The 17503-nt window shown below is 39.7% G+C and overlaps 4 protein-coding genes across 4 annotated transcripts; 2 read left to right on the top strand and 2 right to left on the bottom strand.

Moving 5' to 3' along the window:
• The first annotated feature begins 472 nt into the window (after positions 1 to 472).
• Positions 473 to 2624, top strand: LOC128359251 (ubiquitin-associated protein 1-like). Its single transcript, XM_053319710.1, has 5 exons — positions 473 to 595; positions 1132 to 1794; positions 1901 to 2071; positions 2254 to 2355; positions 2490 to 2624. Exons 1-5 carry the CDS (start codon positions 473 to 475, stop codon positions 2622 to 2624), a joined length of 1194 nt encoding a protein of 397 aa, XP_053175685.1.
• A 224-nt stretch (positions 2625 to 2848) lies between these two features.
• Positions 2849 to 8454, bottom strand: LOC128359240 (protein regulator of cytokinesis 1-like). The gene is made up of 14 exons (XM_053319694.1): positions 8358 to 8454; positions 7248 to 7380; positions 7034 to 7156; positions 6717 to 6950; positions 6458 to 6628; positions 6205 to 6354; positions 5941 to 6088; positions 5699 to 5835; positions 5508 to 5603; positions 4981 to 5127; positions 4772 to 4882; positions 4547 to 4654; positions 4073 to 4240; positions 2849 to 3314 (listed from the first exon to the last, which is right to left on the bottom strand). Exons 1-14 carry the CDS (start codon positions 8366 to 8368, stop codon positions 3252 to 3254), a joined length of 1800 nt encoding a protein of 599 aa, XP_053175669.1. The 5' UTR covers positions 8369 to 8454; the 3' UTR covers positions 2849 to 3251.
• Positions 8455 to 10510: 2056 nt separating this feature from the next.
• On the bottom strand, positions 10511 to 13356 carry spi1a (Spi-1 proto-oncogene a). Its single transcript, XM_053319716.1, has 5 exons — positions 13266 to 13356; positions 12672 to 12765; positions 12415 to 12596; positions 11220 to 11385; positions 10511 to 11130 (listed from the first exon to the last, which is right to left on the bottom strand). The coding sequence occupies exons 1-5, from the start codon at positions 13290 to 13292 to the stop codon at positions 10820 to 10822; spliced, it is 780 nt and encodes a 259-aa protein (XP_053175691.1). The 5' UTR covers positions 13293 to 13356; the 3' UTR covers positions 10511 to 10819.
• A 1250-nt stretch (positions 13357 to 14606) lies between these two features.
• tmem276a (transmembrane protein 276a) lies at positions 14607 to 17060 on the top strand. Its single transcript, XM_053319715.1, has 4 exons — positions 14607 to 15238; positions 15689 to 15802; positions 15912 to 16049; positions 16197 to 17060. Exons 1-4 carry the CDS (start codon positions 14836 to 14838, stop codon positions 16442 to 16444), a joined length of 903 nt encoding a protein of 300 aa, XP_053175690.1. The 5' UTR covers positions 14607 to 14835; the 3' UTR covers positions 16445 to 17060.
• The last annotated feature ends 443 nt before the right edge of the window (positions 17061 to 17503 follow it).

Raw genomic sequence — 17503 nt, 5'->3', positions numbered from 1 at the left:
AGTCAACTAAAGAAATCAATCAATATTGAAATATAATAATACATTTTGCATTAATGTCATCAAAGTAAAATATAAAATAATTAGACGTGTTATTATATGTACATTTATTAGGTTTTTTTATGTAATTATTTTAGTCTAATTCTGGCAGGTGTTCACATTTAAATATAGGCTATATTGTTTGTACTGTAGCTTCGGGATTACTGCAAGTGTCTGAGGTCTTATTGTAAACAACTCCTCATGATGTCAGAGGATTAGTGATGAATAGGTTTATCACATGTGATGAATTCTGAGTGTGTCTCATTAACTCCTCATACCTGTCAATGCTTCAGCACTCAGAGGACCTGAGAGAAAATACCTGACACAGGTAAGTGCTGGTAAAGGTTTGATCAGATTCTGGTTCTGTAGCAAAAATCCTAGGAACTTTTTGTGGTTCTTCTGATGCAGGTGGATCTTCAGTGCATTTTTTGGTGTGATGAACGTGCTGGAAGATGTCCCATTTCAGACCATGCTGGGTCCACTGGAGGAGGAAGTCCAGCTGGTGACTGCTCCAGACGTCACTGTACCAGACTACCAACGGATACTGCGAGAAACCGAGGTCACATTTCCTAATGAACAGATGCATATTTTCTGCTTTTTAATGCTTTTCAGTAGGAGTGATGTGCTCACATGCTCTCTTATGCAACTCCTGTTCAATAACACCTAATCATTTTACTTCCTATATTCATGCTTCAGTTAATTTGTTAGAAATTCCTGGAGTGCAGCTAATATGCAGAACTACATTTGACTGATTGTTAAGATACATTTCAATCAACTGTCAATCAATGTTTTTAAAACACTGTATTGTACTCCTGCTGTTAAGTGTTTTAGGGCTGCATGAACAGGTTATATGAATGTGATTACAGGTCACTGCTATTGCCTTATATGTGTGATACACATTTAAGTAATGACATTATCATCACATTACTCTTTTTATGGGACACTTTTTTGACATGTCAAAGTAAGAAAAACATAAGTGAAGTGAAAATGATCAAATCAATGATTCAGTTTAGATCAGTTTAGCTGTTTTAGTGTCCTGTGGTCAAACTGCTTCAGAAATATTGCTTATAAGTCTTTTTTTTCTTTTTTCTGCAGTATGGATTCAACCAGGAGAAATGGATTGTAACTGGGAAGCAGCCTTTCTACCAGGTCCCATCCTGCCCTCCCTACTGGCTGATGTTCAGCAGTCCTCAGGTGGGCCACAGGGTCGGTCGCAGGGGCAGTGACCCGTGCGCCCACAGCGCTCGGCCCCGCAGTCACAGCCTGAACTCTCCAGACACCCGCTGTCTGCACCATCGCACTGTCAAGTTCCTCGTACCTGACTCTGATGATGAAGATGGGGATTGTGAGGATAACGAAGGCTTCTCCACTGAATATGCACGTCACCCCATCAAGACTAGAGAGCGACCCCGAAGTGCTGCACCCAGAGACAGAGTCTCCAGAGTCAAAGACATGCACCGTGGTTCTTCCCCTCACCACTGTAGGCCAGACTCACCTCAGGGCCTCAGGGCCCACAAAGGCAGCTTATCGTCTCTGCAGGACTGCAGACAGCCACTGCGTGCACAGGAGCAGCACAGGCCACAGCAGAGCAGCCCGCTTCCTGCAGGGCAGAAGAGCAGCAAGAAGAAACTGCGCCCACTGTTCACTGTGACCAGAAAGTTCTCCTTAAACTCATCTGCTGTTGGTCCATCTCTATCAAGGCTGCAGCAGCAACGACCCTCCTCTGCAGGGCCTGTTGTCAAAAATCGCAGGCAGAAGGTTTGTTTTTGTGTCTGAGTAAAATATCTATCAAACCTTTATCCTTTCCTCTGATTACTTCCTTCTCATTACTCACTCTGCTTGTCTGTTCCTGTGCTGTCATCAGGCCCTGAGCACAGGTGGCTCCCGTGGGGTTTTCTTTGACTCTGCAGCAGAGCTGTTGTCAGCACTCAGCCAAGAAGAGAGGGAGCTACTTGAAACCATCACAGAGCAGGGTTACCCTTTACGCACAGCTATTCTGGCACTGCAGAAGACAGGATATCATAGCCCAGAGAAAGTAGGTCCAATTTTGCTTCATAAGCTGTTAGTCAATCACCTTTTAATGGCTAACAAGCACTCATAACACCTAAATAAGTAGGTGTCAAGACTACGTGCTGCACATGGAAATGCATTGTTAATCTGTTTCATTAAGGCCAAGCGTGTCATCCTCAGAACGACTTGTTCATTTTTAATCAACAGATCCTTAAATACCTGGTAGCCAGCGACCATCTGTGTCAGCTGGGTTATGACGAAGCACAAGTAGAGGAGGCCCTGGAGATGTTTCAGAACTGTGAGAGCAAGGTGATCCCAGCTCATTTTACTTGTCAGAGAATATAAAAAGCAGCACCACAGCCATACATAACACCTAAAGGCCATAAAGGACTTAATAACTTATCTTTACTGGATGTTTATTAACACTGACATTTTTGTTTCAGGCTGCCGAGTTCCTGCGTCTCCTCACTCAGTTTAATGAGATGGGCTTCCAACAAAGTGCTATCAAAGAAGTGCTGCTTGTTCATGGAAATCACCGTGAGAGGGCTCTTGAAGAACTCATGACACGCATGGCTTAAGCAGAACATGTTTCTATTTCTAGTCCACATGGAGAAAAGGATTATTTACAAATCTATAGTAAGTGTGAAAAATGTGCTTATGAAACTAAACAGATACTGCCTTCTGACTGCGTTGATATCTGTGCAACCATAGAGGCTAGAATGAAAATATAGTATACAGTATAGTTAAAAATGACAATAATAAATTACACTTAGTCAGGATGAATGTTCTTTTTAAAATTTTATTTACAGGTTGACTTTTAAAAAAAGCAGCAGGTCTCTGAAGAGCAAATGTAGCTGTCATTCCAGCTGGATGAATCATTCATGCTCTAACTGCTACATTATTATAACTAAAAGTAGTGAATTATAGATCAGCTTCACTTAAAAAGGCTGTATTCTCATAAGAAAATTGTCAAATAAAAAGCCACAACCGCCTATCATTAACTTAACATAAAAATATATACAACAGGAAAACCGCCCCAGCACTTATACTGAAATAAAAATGAACAAAAACAGAATCAAGTCAGTCTCAAAATGTCAACATGGTGTAAAATATTTACATTTTTTGAAAGTTCCCTGTTATCCACTTTAACGCCAAACTACCACTGAGCTAGATGACTCAGTGCCGGAGCAGCTCCTTTTGATCCATCAATGATGAGTGACAGTGGAGTTCAGCTTCACATTTGATTTAGTAGCCTTCGACAGCTCTCTCTGTAAGGAAACAGTAAACATTACTGTCAGTATGTGCTCATAGTAACAGCATTAAAATGTCATATATTTGAAATATACAAGCGTGTCAGCATGTTTCATAGCAATATTACATTTTATATTAATTTTGGAAAGATATTTCTTATTCAAAATGACATCCAAATGTTAGGGTAACTTGGAAACTGGCCCCTGGAGTCAATCAGTTTTTGGTTTGTCAGGATATAAAATTTCTATTTTTCTTATGAGCTGCTTCACTTTAATAAAAAGTGTTACATGTACATCTGTTACATGAATGTTTTATCACTATGTGTCATTTGATGCTTACAGTATCTACAAAAATATACTTTAAAATAAATTAAACCTTGGAAGAGGTATGCAAGCTCCATTTGATTATCTAGACTGTTACTGTATGACCATCATTAAAGATAGCTAAATGATTTGTTAATCCATTTTTGTCATTGAATCTTTTTGTCTTTCAGCTGGTTTATTGTTTACTTTGTGTCAACACTCAGTATTGATGCAATACGGGGTGGGTGTCATTCTTTATAAAAAGAGAAGACTAGTGCTAACAAGTTCAGGTCAAACAGCGATACCAAATGGTGAGCTAAATTTACAGGGTGAACTGGAGTATAATAATATTACATATAGACTAGGGAAAAATGCTGCCCATCAGGATCTAATTCAGGAAAATTGATTACTTTCCCTCAATTAGGTTGTACTTTTTGCAGTTAAGGACTAAACAGATGTAAAACAGCATTTACCGCAAATTCCGAATAGGAGCCAGCAATAGAGTTTATGGTGAAGGTGTGATCTTGAGTATCCTGAGACCTTAGTGTGCCACTCGGAGTATTTCTGTTAAGATGGGAGAGGTTTTCCTTGTTCCGGTCCAGTGCACGGGGAGTCTTTCCATGTCCAGGAGTTTTCAGACTCTACAAAACCAGTTATAATGTTATTGTGTTCATTTTTAGAATACTTATATCTGTATTAAATACTCTAAAAATGGTGACTATGATATTTTACATATCTGCTAATTTCAGGGGATCTCAAGGTAAGACTGAACAAATGGCCGTGTATTATATTACATTAAAGTGTTCAACTGCAACTGTTGACCAGCATTAACGTGGGGGAGACAATATAACCAAATGATCTACTTACAAAAAGATGGATTGACAAGTGTTTTAACATGCAAGTTAAACAGAAATGGAGAAAATAATAGCACACTAGAGTGATCATACCTTGCTAGCAGACAGAGGTGGTTTCTGGATTGAGGACTGGCACATGGTTCCCCCCATGCCTGAGCTCAGGAAGCTGGTGGGAGTGGAGAAGGTCGAGGTACCGTTGAGCTGAATGTTGAAGGGAGAAAAAAACAAAAACGGTAAGTCAACTTTCTATTTCACTCACCCACTGAACACTGCACATACAAATGTGATCAATCTGACTGAGCTCCTTCAGGATCTTACCTTTCTGACTTTGCCAGGTGTTGTAGTCCCTGCCAGCCGCCTTTTGGACGGTGTCCTCACTGAGGTCCCATACAACATGTCCTCCTGAATCTGTTTAGTCTTCTTCAGTTGCTATTTCAAACAATAAAAAAATATAATCACTTAGACACTTGTGAGAGAGGGGAGAGAGAATTCGTTTTTTTTTTTTAGTATTTTAAATATTTGCATACCCTTTCCAGTTTCTCCTTCTCCTTTTCAGAGTGGTGGTGATCCCACTGCTCCTGCACATACTCAAGAAATTTCTGTTCATTCACCAGGAACTCTTTGCCATGTTCCTCCTCCCAATTATCAATTTGGGCTTTCAGACTCTTTTCCAGCTGAAACAAACAGGAAACCCTAATTTTACTATTTCATGTAAAAAGATGTAGCATCAGTCATTACATATTTCCCTTCCTTTGTCAAATCTGGTGCATAACAATCAAACGGCCCCCATTAACTGAGATAATGAATGTTTGAATATCTCCATCTGTTGGCCAAAACTGATAATGCGCCAACAACCTCAACAGTTTCCAATCTCATCACATATGGTTGGCTTGACCTCATTTGCTTTCTTGCTAATTGATTCCATTTGACCAATTTTTAACCCCTACTAATTGCTTATTTTACAAGCCAATAACTGTCAACCATGCCAATCCTGTATGTGTTTATTGAGCAGACAGAAAACAGCACTAAAATTCACTTTCAAACGTTTCCGTACCTTAGGCAAACTTTTCTGAAGGTCGGATCGCTGCTTCTCTTCTTTCAGAAGGTTTCCCCCTCTGTTGTTGAACCTCATGGGGTCATTAGCTTTTCTCTAAGATGCAAAGTTCATAAAGTCACCAACGTTAGCACACCAAAAAAGGTTTGTTTTCAACACTTTCCCATTAAATTCAGTAGTATAGTACTCACATCAAGCTCTAAGTACAAGGTCCAGTTCTCATGCCATTTTGTGACCCCCTGAAACAATTCTTTGTGGTCCTCGAAATACTTCTTCAGAGTGCTGACCTCAGCCTCGTGTCGGTTCAGAAGCTCTTCAGTGAAATCATCTGCGGAAAAAACAGGCCTTGAGACATTCTCTCTGTGGTGACCTACTACATATATTCAGTGCAGACAAAGTTTTTAATCAGTAAAAAAACTAAAAAATGTTTCACCATCTTGAAACGGCAAAAAAGCTTGCTTCTGTTCCTGGCTGTAGTAGCAGCTCTCCCACAAAAGGGAGATCTCAGCTCTGATGGCCTCAATGAAACTCTTCAAGCTCTGCATCTTCAGCACCTCTAAACGCTTGACTTCCGCCTGGAGCTGGAAGGACAGAAAACACATTGTAAACAGGTTAGAAGTCCTTGGTGAACAACACACTATTGTTTTCTCTGAAATAACTATTTACAATGTCAAAGATTAACTTATAGATTTCTTACTGCCTCAATGTTTTTCTTCTTTGACTTTGTCATATGCTCAGAGAGAGCTTCCTTCTCTTCTTGGGGACTCTGAAGTCTGTCCCACAGCTCGTGGATCTTAGTGCGGAGTGCTGAGCAAAGATGCTCTTTCTCATCCTTGCGTTCTTGTAACTGGAATGAGACATAATAGACATTGATGTATTGTGTGTTATGGGCTGTTAAATCATAGCCTTGGTTAAACAAAAGTCTAGATTCATCTATCACACAAAATCACCTGACTGAGGAGTAGTTTGAGTGCAGCAATGTTGTCATTTGACAGACAAAATTCTTCCTCATCCTCACACATCACATCTGCTTCAAAACTGGTCTCTGGGTGCCGCTCCAGATCATCCATGCATGAGATGATCTCCCTCTTCATGCTCACAAATTCATCATGACGACGCTCCTGAAAAGACAGTTACAAACATGTTTGTTACAACTAGAGTGAAGACGACTCAGTAAATTGCTAAAAATAAATGCACATTCAGTAGCACCTTCTCTTTGGTCAGATCATCCAGATAGGTACGATATGCCTCAAGTTGATTCAGCGTCGGAACGGACTCGTGGTCAATGCAAAAAGGCCTGGTGCACAAAATATCACACAGCTCACTGTCTCTGGCAGTGAAACCCTTAAGCTCTTCCATTCTTTGCTTCTTGTGCTCCCTCATCACCTCAAGACGTATGCGGCTGTTTTTCTCCGTCTGCAGCATGGTGCAGGACTCCTCCTCCTATAGAAAAATCCAGATAATTAGGTAATTGTCTAGACAGGGATAAGAAAGCAAGCATATATATTTCCTGGATGTGACTGTACCTCAAAAGGGGGCAGCTGAAGTTCATTGCAAAATTTATTAATTTCCTGCCGATAGGACTCTATGTTTTTCACTAATCTCTGTTTGAGCTCCTGCTCCTCAGTAATCATCAGATCCAGCAGACCCTGCAGTACAAGGGAAATCAAAAATGTGTAAGTTAACTCTGTAAATTCAACAATCAGCATGAGACTCTTTAGTAGCTGATGTGGGACTCACTTTGATGTGTTTATGGACATCATTGGTTCTCTGCATACGCTGCTCCTCTGGTATCCCTATTTCTTCCCAAATATCCTGCAACCTGATCAATGCTCTGTTGAGGTAGGCAACAGACTCCGCTGCATGGGCTTCACTGAAAGACAAGAAAGTGTTTTAGTCAAGAGTGGACAGGGTCAAATCTTTTCAAGTTTGTCTTTGAACAACAATCAGGTGCCCAAATTTACACTGAAATAGGTTTTTCTTGCTCTTGTTGTCCTCCTGTTTTCACAGACCATTACAAGATCCACTTGTAATGAACTTTCAATGTAAGAGATGGGGGCCAAATCCACAAGCTTCCTTCTATGCAAAAATGTATTAAAAGTTTATCGAAAGCTAATATGAAGTTTCGTCCAAATAAAGTTGATTCCTTTAAACATTACAGTTCCTTTTAGTGCTGAATTCCCCCTTTTTGTAACTATACTTCCACAGCTAAACAGGGAAACACTGTCCGAGATAACTTGGCAGATTTCCACTTGACATGACTAATTCAGACGGCTGAAGCCTCATATAAGCTTGCGATCAACTTTTAAATGCGTATTTTTTGTGTGGACACACCCTGGATTTTGTCCCACAACATTTACATTGAAAGCACTTTTAAAATTGATCTTTTGATAGTATCCGACTGTTGCTTTAAGACAGACTTGAAAAGCTGTGAACCTATCTCTAGACACCCGATACTAGTCAAACCAGTTACATCATGCGTGATAATTTTAAATTCAGTGAAGTTAGGCCAGTGCTAGTAGCTATCACCAATGAATCAACCTTTAACGCTATATCTGATATCTTTCGACACTGGTATCACTTGTAGCATTAGCTGTAACGTTATATAAACACAAAACAGGAAACACACACGTCGCATGATATTTAAAAACACCAACAATACCTCTCAGAATCACTCATCGCAACATAAAGCAAGCGGTCACTCCGTCCCCAAAAAGCGTGGCGCAAAGCTGCGTCTGCTTACGGCCGAGCTAGTTTACGTTAGCTTTATAACCAGTGTGCCAACCGAAGTGTTACGGTTTAATAATTAACGCACCAATTAATTCAAAATTAAAAAAAAAAGATACCAACCTCGCTCTCATGTTGCCACCGCAGACCACCGAAATGTATCTTTAAAAAAAATATTACTTAACACGAAAGCTGTGTATAGACTTTTAAAACACACAATTAATGCTGGTGTGTCTACAGTTATCAGCTACCCGGTCGTTGTCCACGGAGTTTGAAATTTGCACCGAAACAATATCTGGGCTCTGATTGGCTGAGTGTGGTGACGTCAATGGAAGGGCGGCGCTGTGTCCGGGCAACTAAAACACCCGTAACACCCCCTGAATCACCATGGAGAGTAACCGCAGGCGTCAATGTAATGTGTTACTGCCTTCTGCATTTCTGTGAGGTAATTTAAATGTGCAGTTCATCGGACTAAATAATAAGGGTGTAACGCATTTACGAAATGAACTGTGGTATACTAGTAAGGGTATACTAGTATTATACAGATATTAAACATTTAATGCAATGTAGGCCTAGTCATGGGATAATGTATGTATGTAGGAAGTGGTGGAAAGTAGCCTAACTAAATAGCCTATGTTTATTCAAATACTATACTTAAGTAACATTTTGAAGGTACTTTCCTGTATTTCCATTTTATGCTACTTTATACTTGCACTGCACTGCATTACAGAGGGAAACTATATTTATTTGACAGCTTTAGATACTTTCCAGATGAAGATTTGACACAAATGATAATAAATATTTTTAAAAATGAGACCAGTGGTTACAACCTTTTTGGCTTTGACAGCTTACAAAAAGCAGTGTGTGGTCAGGGTCATATGTAAGATATCAATGATTTGTTAAAAGCTCCACCAAATAGTGTTTTTCCCCTCTAAACTTCTCACATGGTTTAATTACAATAAATGCTTAAATTATCCAATATTTCATGAAAAATCAAAGATTTGTGCATCAGAACTTTGTTTTTTTCTTCTTTCCTCTCTATTTAATCATCTTACGACCCCACAGATTTATCTGGTGACCCTTTGGAGGGGCCTGAAACCTATCTTGGGAACCACTGGAAAGCTAACTCCACATAAAGTGGCTGAAAATAGCCTCCACCTCCAGCAGGTACAACATTACAATGCTGCTTACACAGGGATGCTTCAGTGTTAATAACCTAATGATGTCATTTATATAATAATATATCAGTCAGAGAGATGAAACAGGTACTTTAATACTTCAAGTATATTTTACTGCTAATACTTATGTACTTTTACTTAAGTAGGATTTTTAATGCAGGACTTTTACTTGTAATGGATTTTTTTTTACATTGCTCTATCAGTACTTTTGCTTCAGTAAAGGACAAACACTTCTTCCACCACGGTATATAATTATGTCTGTACTGTATGTAGCCTATCTATCTATGTATCTTCTTCTTTTGTGTACTTTGACCTTATTTACCAGCCGCCTACTGAATTATTGTTCATAACATGTTTTTGCACATATAACAGACTGCATCACTCACTCTCTGCACCTGATTTCTCTCATTTGTGTGAACAGTATACTTGAGTTTGGCATGTGTGTAGGCTATGTGTGGTCGATCCTGCAGGCCTCCAGGGCATATAGCTGAATGCATGTTTTTTTGTTGCACATCCTGCCAGCATTGTGTGTTACATAGACTGACAAAGAATATCCTTTTGTAAAGCTATTTAAACAACGTTTAAAGCATGTTTTTGTACTGTACAGAGCTAGAAGAAAGTCATGTGCTTACATATGCCCTATGTGCTGTAAGGCTGGGTGATACAGACAAAAACAAATGTCATTCTTCACATAACACACAATGCATTTATTTTTGACGAAACGTCTTGATGTTGATACTGGACAATATTGTAGGGGTGACTATTGGTGCTTTCACACAAAAAAAAAATATTGACACAATGAGATTTTTGATAAATAATCATCAGTAATGTGGATATAATGACTAACTGTGTTAAAGCAAATAATTGAACAGCTAGAACAATCTGGTCAGTTCTTAGAATTACATAATTTTACTGAAATGCAGCTTTCAAAACCAGGAAAAAAACACTTATGCCATCTCAAAATATTAAAATATGCAAAATCTAAAACAATATCTAGTCTAATATCACAATATCAACATATCAATATATTTCCCAGTCCTGATGTGCTGGTTTCAATAGATTCAGATAATTGAAGTAATTTGATAAAATGAGTCAAGACATAAATGACATAAAGGTTAAACATTTTAAATTTGTGAGACTGATCTTAAATCTCCTTTCATCTTCGTATACAAACACAAACTTAAGTCCGAAATGAAGCCATTTATGTGGAAGGTAAGAAATGCCACGGAGGAAGCACACTGGCATTACAAATAAATAATAAGTATTTAATAAGTATAGTATAGTATAGTATAAGTGTAAAATAATAAGTATGAAAACTAAATTAAATTGCAAATGTACAGGCAAAACATAATCTTGACATGTTTAGTGATTTTCAGTGTAGCAAGAGACAGCCTCCCCCCCCTCCCCTCAGTGAGGATACTGACGTAAATAGATGTTCCTTAGAACTTCCTCACTGAACTGGTAGGTTAGCTTCTTCTTTACTTTTTTAATCTCTCCAGTTTTACCATAGTTCCTCAATGCTCGAGCCATTTTTTGATAGGTCATTTTTTTCCGGTTTCCTTTCTGAAGACCCCAGCGATTCGCCAGAACTTCTTTGTGTTTCGTGGAGAACTGGAAAATGCCCTTGTCCTGGTCGACCCACCAGATGCTTTCACTCATGTCACCGTTTCTAAGCAAGTCCAAGAGGAACTGGTACAAGCGGATTTTCTTCTTGTTATCTAGATTTGAAAATATTAGACTCAGTTCAATATGACTTTTAGCACATTAGGAATTAATGTCAGTTTAATTTTGAATTGGAAATACGTACTAGTGTCTTTCCTGAAGGAGGGGTGGCTGTGTTCTTCAAAGTCATCCTCCCCTTCTGATACCTCAAGCGGGGGGCTAATTCCTCTTTGTTCCTCCTCTGAGTAGTATTGTGCAGGCGAAGCAGAGGGTTGGTATTGGTAGCACAGGGAGGAGGTGTAATATGGGATCTTTAAGAGAAAAGGTTGTAACAGGTCATTTTTGCACAAAGAGGTGTTAAGCGCTGCAACTTTCCTGTTTGTTATTATTCATTGTCAGAAATTTTTGTTTGAACACTGTCATTGTGTTAAAAGAGGAAGTTAACTCTGCCAAAATAGAACCCAGTGCTCAGCAACACTGCGTAGTGTGGATGACATTTCAGCGAAAATGTCCCCAACTGTCCACATCATGCCCTGTGCTCGTGTAGGTGAAGTTGTTCTTTGTTGTTTAGATTTAAAATGGTATAAATTCATCCAAAGTGATTAAAAAAATTACAGTGTATTATCATTAGATATGTTCCTCCTTCTATTTTATGCAGTATTCAACTCTGGAGCACGTATAACCACAAATGTATACTAACATTAGTTGAGTCATAACATAACATAATTTTATTACATAAAATTATTAATAATTTGTTCAGGCTTAGTTGACTGATTTTCTTTGTCATCTTAATCTTCTCTGATAATAAACTGTAGATATTCAAGTGCTAATGTCAGTGTTATTAAAACTGTAATGTGCATTTCTCACAATTTTCTGACATTTAATGGACTTGATTTAATTTATCAAGAAAATAACTAACTGATCATTCTAATTTTCTTGTGTCAAATCAGCACCAGTTTTACCTAAAAATACATTTAAACAATAACAAATACCGTACATTTTTCTTGTATTAGTCATTTTATGCTCATAAAGACTTGACTGCAGTGTGTAAATGTAGCTTGATTCAGGGGAAATACAGTGAGCAAATGAATCACAGTAAGTTTAGTCATTCTTGACACAATGCACTTTCGTCAGTGCAAAATATTATTGCTGCTAAATGAGATCAGATTCAAAACTGGCATTGTTGATTGCTTAAGGGTTAGGGTTTGTATTTTATAAGTACATAATCATACTCAACACTTCTTAGTCAATATGGGTGCATATCAATTTTACAGATCAGATAAATAGAGATTTTGTCTTTTTATAGTTTCTCCATTGTACATTCTTACACATGAACTCACTTGTGGTGACACAGAGAGAGGTGCGAGTGGTGGATCCAGGTGGAGGGGTAGCGACTCGTTGCTGAAGCGGTAGGGTTGTGTCAACAGTTGCGGAGACACAGCCTGAAGCTCTGTGAGGTGATTTACTGGAGAGTCAAAATCAGTCGACTGGCCACGCTCTGAGTGGAAGGCCCATCTATGGTCTGAAGAGAGACAGAAGTTTAGGCACTCAGCCATGTAGTCATGAGCTTATTAACGGTTAAATCAAGTCATCTCACCTTCATAGATTTCCCCCACATTGGTGAGGTAGGGGTACAGCTCTGTGGGTGGCCGATAATTCTCTGGTTCATTTGAAATCATTTCCTCTGAAGACTTTGTAGGGGAGATATTAGATTTTTGACAATGAGGAAATACGTTTTGTGTCACTTTATGTGTCCAAAAATAGATCATGTCAAATTAAAGAGTATTGTGTAGACCTGCTATTTGTGTAAAGTGCCTTAGGATGACTTTTGTTGTGATTTGGCACAATACAAATAAAGATTGGTTGACTGAAGTCAGTTATATATATCTAGTGCCAAATTACAGCAGAGGTTATCTTGGAGTTCTTCACATGGAGTCACACGTAGGTGAAATATAACCATTAAATGTTACATTACACATACTTTTTACAACTTTATATTTACTCGTTTTTACAAGAATATAAATATATCAAATACCACAGAGGAAATAAATACACATATCCTTATTAAACACAAATAAAACTCTAAAAGAATCACACAGCCTAAACAGTAATAATCCATTTACTGTCATAAAATGATTAAATTAAATTCTGTAAAAACTTGAACATAATACAGTAAAGTAGACATACTTACAGACGATATGACATATCCGTCCATCATGTAAACAAGGCAGCATGAGAATCCAGGTTCTCGAGGCGCGTGATGAATTCTTATTGCTTCACTGACAAACATGCAATGGCGCTGTGCACTGACTTCACCAAAAAATTAGGAACTGAAAGTGAGAAATAAGCTGGACCCTACAGTCTGCATTAATCTTGTTAAATTGATACGATCAGCTAGTTCCTGAAGGCTGAGTGTCACTTATGACATATTGACGTGTGGTTTCTACATGTATATATTGGTGTAATTGTTTGAAAAATTCACAATGAGTCTTCTCGCCAGAAAAAAGTAAGAACAGCAGGTCTATGTATGCTAAAACTATACCAAAATATGCTAGTGTCCATATATACACCCTATCAGTTTTAATGTTGCTGTGATGTGACTTCAGAGCAACAATAACCTTAATCATGCCCACATTCTTAACACAAGATAAAAACGTAATTAGAATGATGGTAGGGTGTTAAATGAAATATTCAACACCCTATGATTAAATAGAAATATCAGGCTGTTCTGGCAATGCAGCAAAAAAAAGTGATTTACTCATTTCTTTCCTTCACGTTTCAGTCACAACAAATACCTAGTTATATGTACTCATGTAGGAATTTTCAAGAGTGAGTGAACAAAGATGCCGAAACCAAAAGTGATGTTATGGAATCTGGCCTGTTCCTCTTTTGGTTTGGCATTATGGTTTAAATTGGGGAAGTATTGACCATGAGAATGAAACCAGTGAAAACATGACTGAAATGGTCAGTTTTTGTCCCTGTGACTTGTTTGGTTTTTTTAATTTCTTTCCCCCAAAAAGACATGGATCCACCCAGATCCACTCATCCTGTCCAATAAGTCCAATGCTTTTTGTCATGTTTACTCTCTGCTCCTCCTGACATTACACAGCCTGCCACCATGTATTTCTAGATATGTGTGTCCTCACTTGGATGGAAAGTTACCACAGGCAATCTGTTGGATGTGATGAAACAGTTTCCTGTAGCCTACGCCAGACAAAAAAATGGGGCCCCCCCTGTGCAGTTTAAAATGGTCTGTCTTTTGGTGTTTCATAACTTAATACTCTGGAAAACAGCAACTGAGAAAGATACAGAGGATGGTTAAAAAAACACACCTGAGAGTGGATACTTCCTCTATAGTTTGTCAAACTTTGGCAGTGCATTCCTGCTGATCATGATTTGCTGTAAGTGCAGGCAGGCCTGGGGCTTGTTCTGCCTTCAAATATTTGCTCTGTCTCCATCTACTGGAAAGAAATATTGGAGTGACCAGTATCTAGGCTAGACTGAGTTCAGAGGCAAGAGAAGATAACCAAAATAGCTCATCCAGGCCCCCAAATTTATTTATCTTATGCTTCGGAATTTGGCTCTTTTCGGCGATGCTTGACAAATCAATGAAATGAGGGCTTTGGGGATTCCTGTGCATCTCAGATTTCCATGTATTGCTGAATTTCCTCCCCGCCTCAGACACTGACAGCAGCAGCCAGGAGCGGATTCCTGCTGTCCCGTGAAATTATCACGGCAGCGAGGCGAGATACGCATGGAACATGGCTGCGATGAGGACTTTAACCGTGGCAGGTCTCTTTTTGGCATTTTGCGCTTTGGGACTGATTGCAGTGGCCATCAGCACTGACAACTGGTACGAGACTGATGCGAGGAGGCACCGGGAACGCTGCAAGAATTATTCAAACAAAAGAAACGACCCCGGCTACATTTACATCTCCAACAATAACCTTCCACTTCGCATGTTGCCAAAAGAGAAAAATGTGGAAAGAAGAGGCTCCAGTGTCAGCGGGGAAATGCTGCTGCGCGCAAAGCGGCACTTCTTGCCTCCTGCCCCGGCCATGGAGTCCCTCTGCAGTCGGCATTTCAACTCCACCATCACGGGACTGTGGAGAAAGTGCCACCGAGGGGGGTTTGACCTGGAGACAGAGGATTTGATCTTTAAAGGTTTGGTTGTGTAAAACATATTTGTGTGCTACTATATCTTAATTTGTTTGTTTTGGACATTTGTGATGTATGTGTGTGTGTATATAGTGTGTGTGTGTGTGTGTGTGTGTCTTTGTGAGGCGCCATCCATAAACACTTTGTGCACGAATGCGCTAAGGTGCTGATGCTGCGCACAGACCTTCGAGGCCTACGCAGTATTAACACGGAGTACTGTTACGATGCAATCGACGTGGTGTATTTTCCAGCACAAAAGGGCAAGCTGTAGTAACAGAAGCATCGATATGCGTACAATACTCCACAGTGGTGTGGGTGGATGGATGGGTGGGTGGTGGTGGAAGGGGGTTGGGTGCTTTATTTTTGGGAGGGGTGGCAGCAGAGAGCCTGGTGATATCCTCTCCATCTGATTTCAATGCTTATGTGACATCCTCTTTGTGTTGTTTACATTCACAGGATTGGTTCCGCGCTGCACACCAATAAAATACTACTACTCATCATCGGCGCTCCCCAGAAATCTGCCAATCAATCTGACGAAGACAATAAGGCAGGATGAGTGGCACGCGCTCCGTGAGTTCCCAAAACGCATTTTTTTTTCATATTTTGATGAATTAATGTGGTGAAACTTGGCATGGCCCATCTCAATAAAACACTGCCACTTCTCCTGTGTGCTTTGCAGACCTCCAGAGGATGACTGTCAGCTTCATAGGCATGGCCATTTCCATCATCCTGTTCGGCTGGATCATTGGTGTACTGGGATGCTGTAAGGAGCATGATCTGATGCAGTATGTCGCTGGACTGCTCTTCCTCATGGGAGGTAAGAGCTACTTCACATGTAGAGCATTACCATGTATCACCACAGAGGGGCAGTAAGATCTTTGTTAATGAGAGTGGTTTAATGATGCATCAGAGGAGATGAAATTGGGTTGTCTGACTTGTTTTTTTTTCTCTTCCTCTCTGGCAGGGACATGCTGCATAATCTCCCTTTGCACATGTGTGGCCGGGATCAACTTTGAACTGTCCCGCTATCCTCGCTACATGTTTGGAATACCAGATGACATCAGTCACGGTTACGGCTGGTCCATGTTTTGCGCGTGGGGCGGACTGGGTCTTACGTTGCTGGCCGGCTTCCTGTGCACACTCGCTCCTTCCCTCTACCCTCCACACACCCCTGTCGTGCACAAGCCCAGGCAGGAGAACGGCTGTGTGTGACAGGCTGCCGCACATCTAACAGACACCTGTCTCATCCTGAAACAGTGACGAGCCCTGTTCAGAGGACAGTTTTTACCCAGGGACTCAGCAGAGAGAGCCTTCACACAGACAGCTTGGCAAAGAGAAAGCACAGGACACTGGCTCTCACTCACATGAAAAAGAAAAAAGGGGAGACGTTTGACTGAAGATGATTTCAGTTCCTCTGGTGCTTTTTTTCTGTCCCTCTTTATGAATGAACTGTTCAGTGTTATTGCTTGCTCTTCAAGAGGAGAATAGTAACATTTTCTTCCTGTAAAATATGCTAGTTTGAGAAAAAAAGAGAAAAAGAAACACTGGCAGAAGATCAATAGCACAACTTTGAAATCTATATTGAAGATGAAACTCTGGATGTGTACCGCCACATTTCAAAGGGCAACTGTGTATCATAATGTACTCATTCAAAACAAGATATGTACATGTAATTTTTGAATTGTATGTATGCAGAAGCATTTGTGTTTATTCAAGGGAAAAATATGAGCATTAAGACCAAACTGTGTTTGAGGGAAATGTTTTGATGTTCTTGAGGTCGTACCCCCATCGAAATATTTTTGAAAAATAAAACAGCCATGCAAAACTATTTTTTTCCCGTGTGTGCCACCAAACAGAAATGATCTAAACCTGCTTGTTGTCTTCTTTCCTCACATGTGATGACTTGAATTCGCTGGTATGTCAGCAGGCAGAGCTCTTTTACAGCTTCGTTTTTAAACGGCAGCTGTTTGCAGGCCTCTGTTTTATACAACCACTTCTGAACACTTAAATGTGCAAAAGTCAGAGACCAGAACTTGAGTCAGTGACCAAAACAATCCAAATAAAATAGAACGGGAAAAAGTGAAGCGATGGTATAAAACCCCCCCCCTCTTTGAACTACAATGATTCAGAAAAAAAGAAATGAAATCCGTATACGTTGAAACTCTCTGAACACACTTCAGACGGTCTGACAACAGCACAGATTTACACTTGTGTTACGATTGATTATGTTAAAAGGATGATATTTTTTCCTTTGACAGCATGCATACCAGC

Source organism: Scomber japonicus, chromosome 5 (assembly GCF_027409825.1).
Source record: "Scomber japonicus isolate fScoJap1 chromosome 5, fScoJap1.pri, whole genome shotgun sequence".
NCBI lineage: Eukaryota > Metazoa > Chordata > Actinopteri > Scombriformes > Scombridae > Scomber > Scomber japonicus.
This window is presented reverse-complemented; position numbering and strand designations above follow the sequence as displayed.

Excerpts from the sequence above, each read along its gene's own strand:
- tmem276a (XM_053319715.1), top strand. The coding sequence starts at position 14,836 with ATGGCTGCGATGAGGACTTTAACCGTGGCAGGTCTCTTTTTGGCATTT. Across the intron at positions 15,803-15,911 it reads GGATGAGTGGCACGCGCTCC|ACCTCCAGAGGATGACTGTC; the intron begins GTGAGTTCCCAA and ends TGTGCTTTGCAG. Across the intron at positions 16,050-16,196 it reads ACTGCTCTTCCTCATGGGAG|GGACATGCTGCATAATCTCC; the intron begins GTAAGAGCTACT and ends CCTCTCTGGCAG.
- LOC128359251 (XM_053319710.1), top strand. The coding sequence starts at position 473 with ATGAACGTGCTGGAAGATGTCCCATTTCAGACCATGCTGGGTCCACTG. Across the intron at positions 1,795-1,900 it reads TCAAAAATCGCAGGCAGAAG|GCCCTGAGCACAGGTGGCTC; the intron begins GTTTGTTTTTGT and ends TGCTGTCATCAG. Across the intron at positions 2,072-2,253 it reads GATATCATAGCCCAGAGAAA|ATCCTTAAATACCTGGTAGC; the intron begins GTAGGTCCAATT and ends TTTAATCAACAG.
- LOC128359240 (XM_053319694.1), bottom strand. Across the intron at positions 5,836-5,940 it reads TTTTTTGCCGTTTCAAGATG|ATGATTTCACTGAAGAGCTT; the intron begins GTGAAACATTTT and ends TTTTTTCCGCAG. Across the intron at positions 5,128-5,507 it reads TTCAGAAAAGTTTGCCTAAG|CTGGAAAAGAGTCTGAAAGC; the intron begins GTACGGAAACGT and ends TGTTTGTTTCAG.
- spi1a (XM_053319716.1), bottom strand. The coding sequence starts at position 13,292 with ATGATGGACGGATATGTCATATCGTCT. Across the intron at positions 12,766-13,265 it reads ACGGATATGTCATATCGTCT|TCTTCAGAGGAAATGATTTC; the intron begins GTAAGTATGTCT and ends TCCCCTACAAAG. Across the intron at positions 11,131-11,219 it reads CTCCTTCAGGAAAGACACTA|ATAACAAGAAGAAAATCCGC; the intron begins GTACGTATTTCC and ends TTTCAAATCTAG.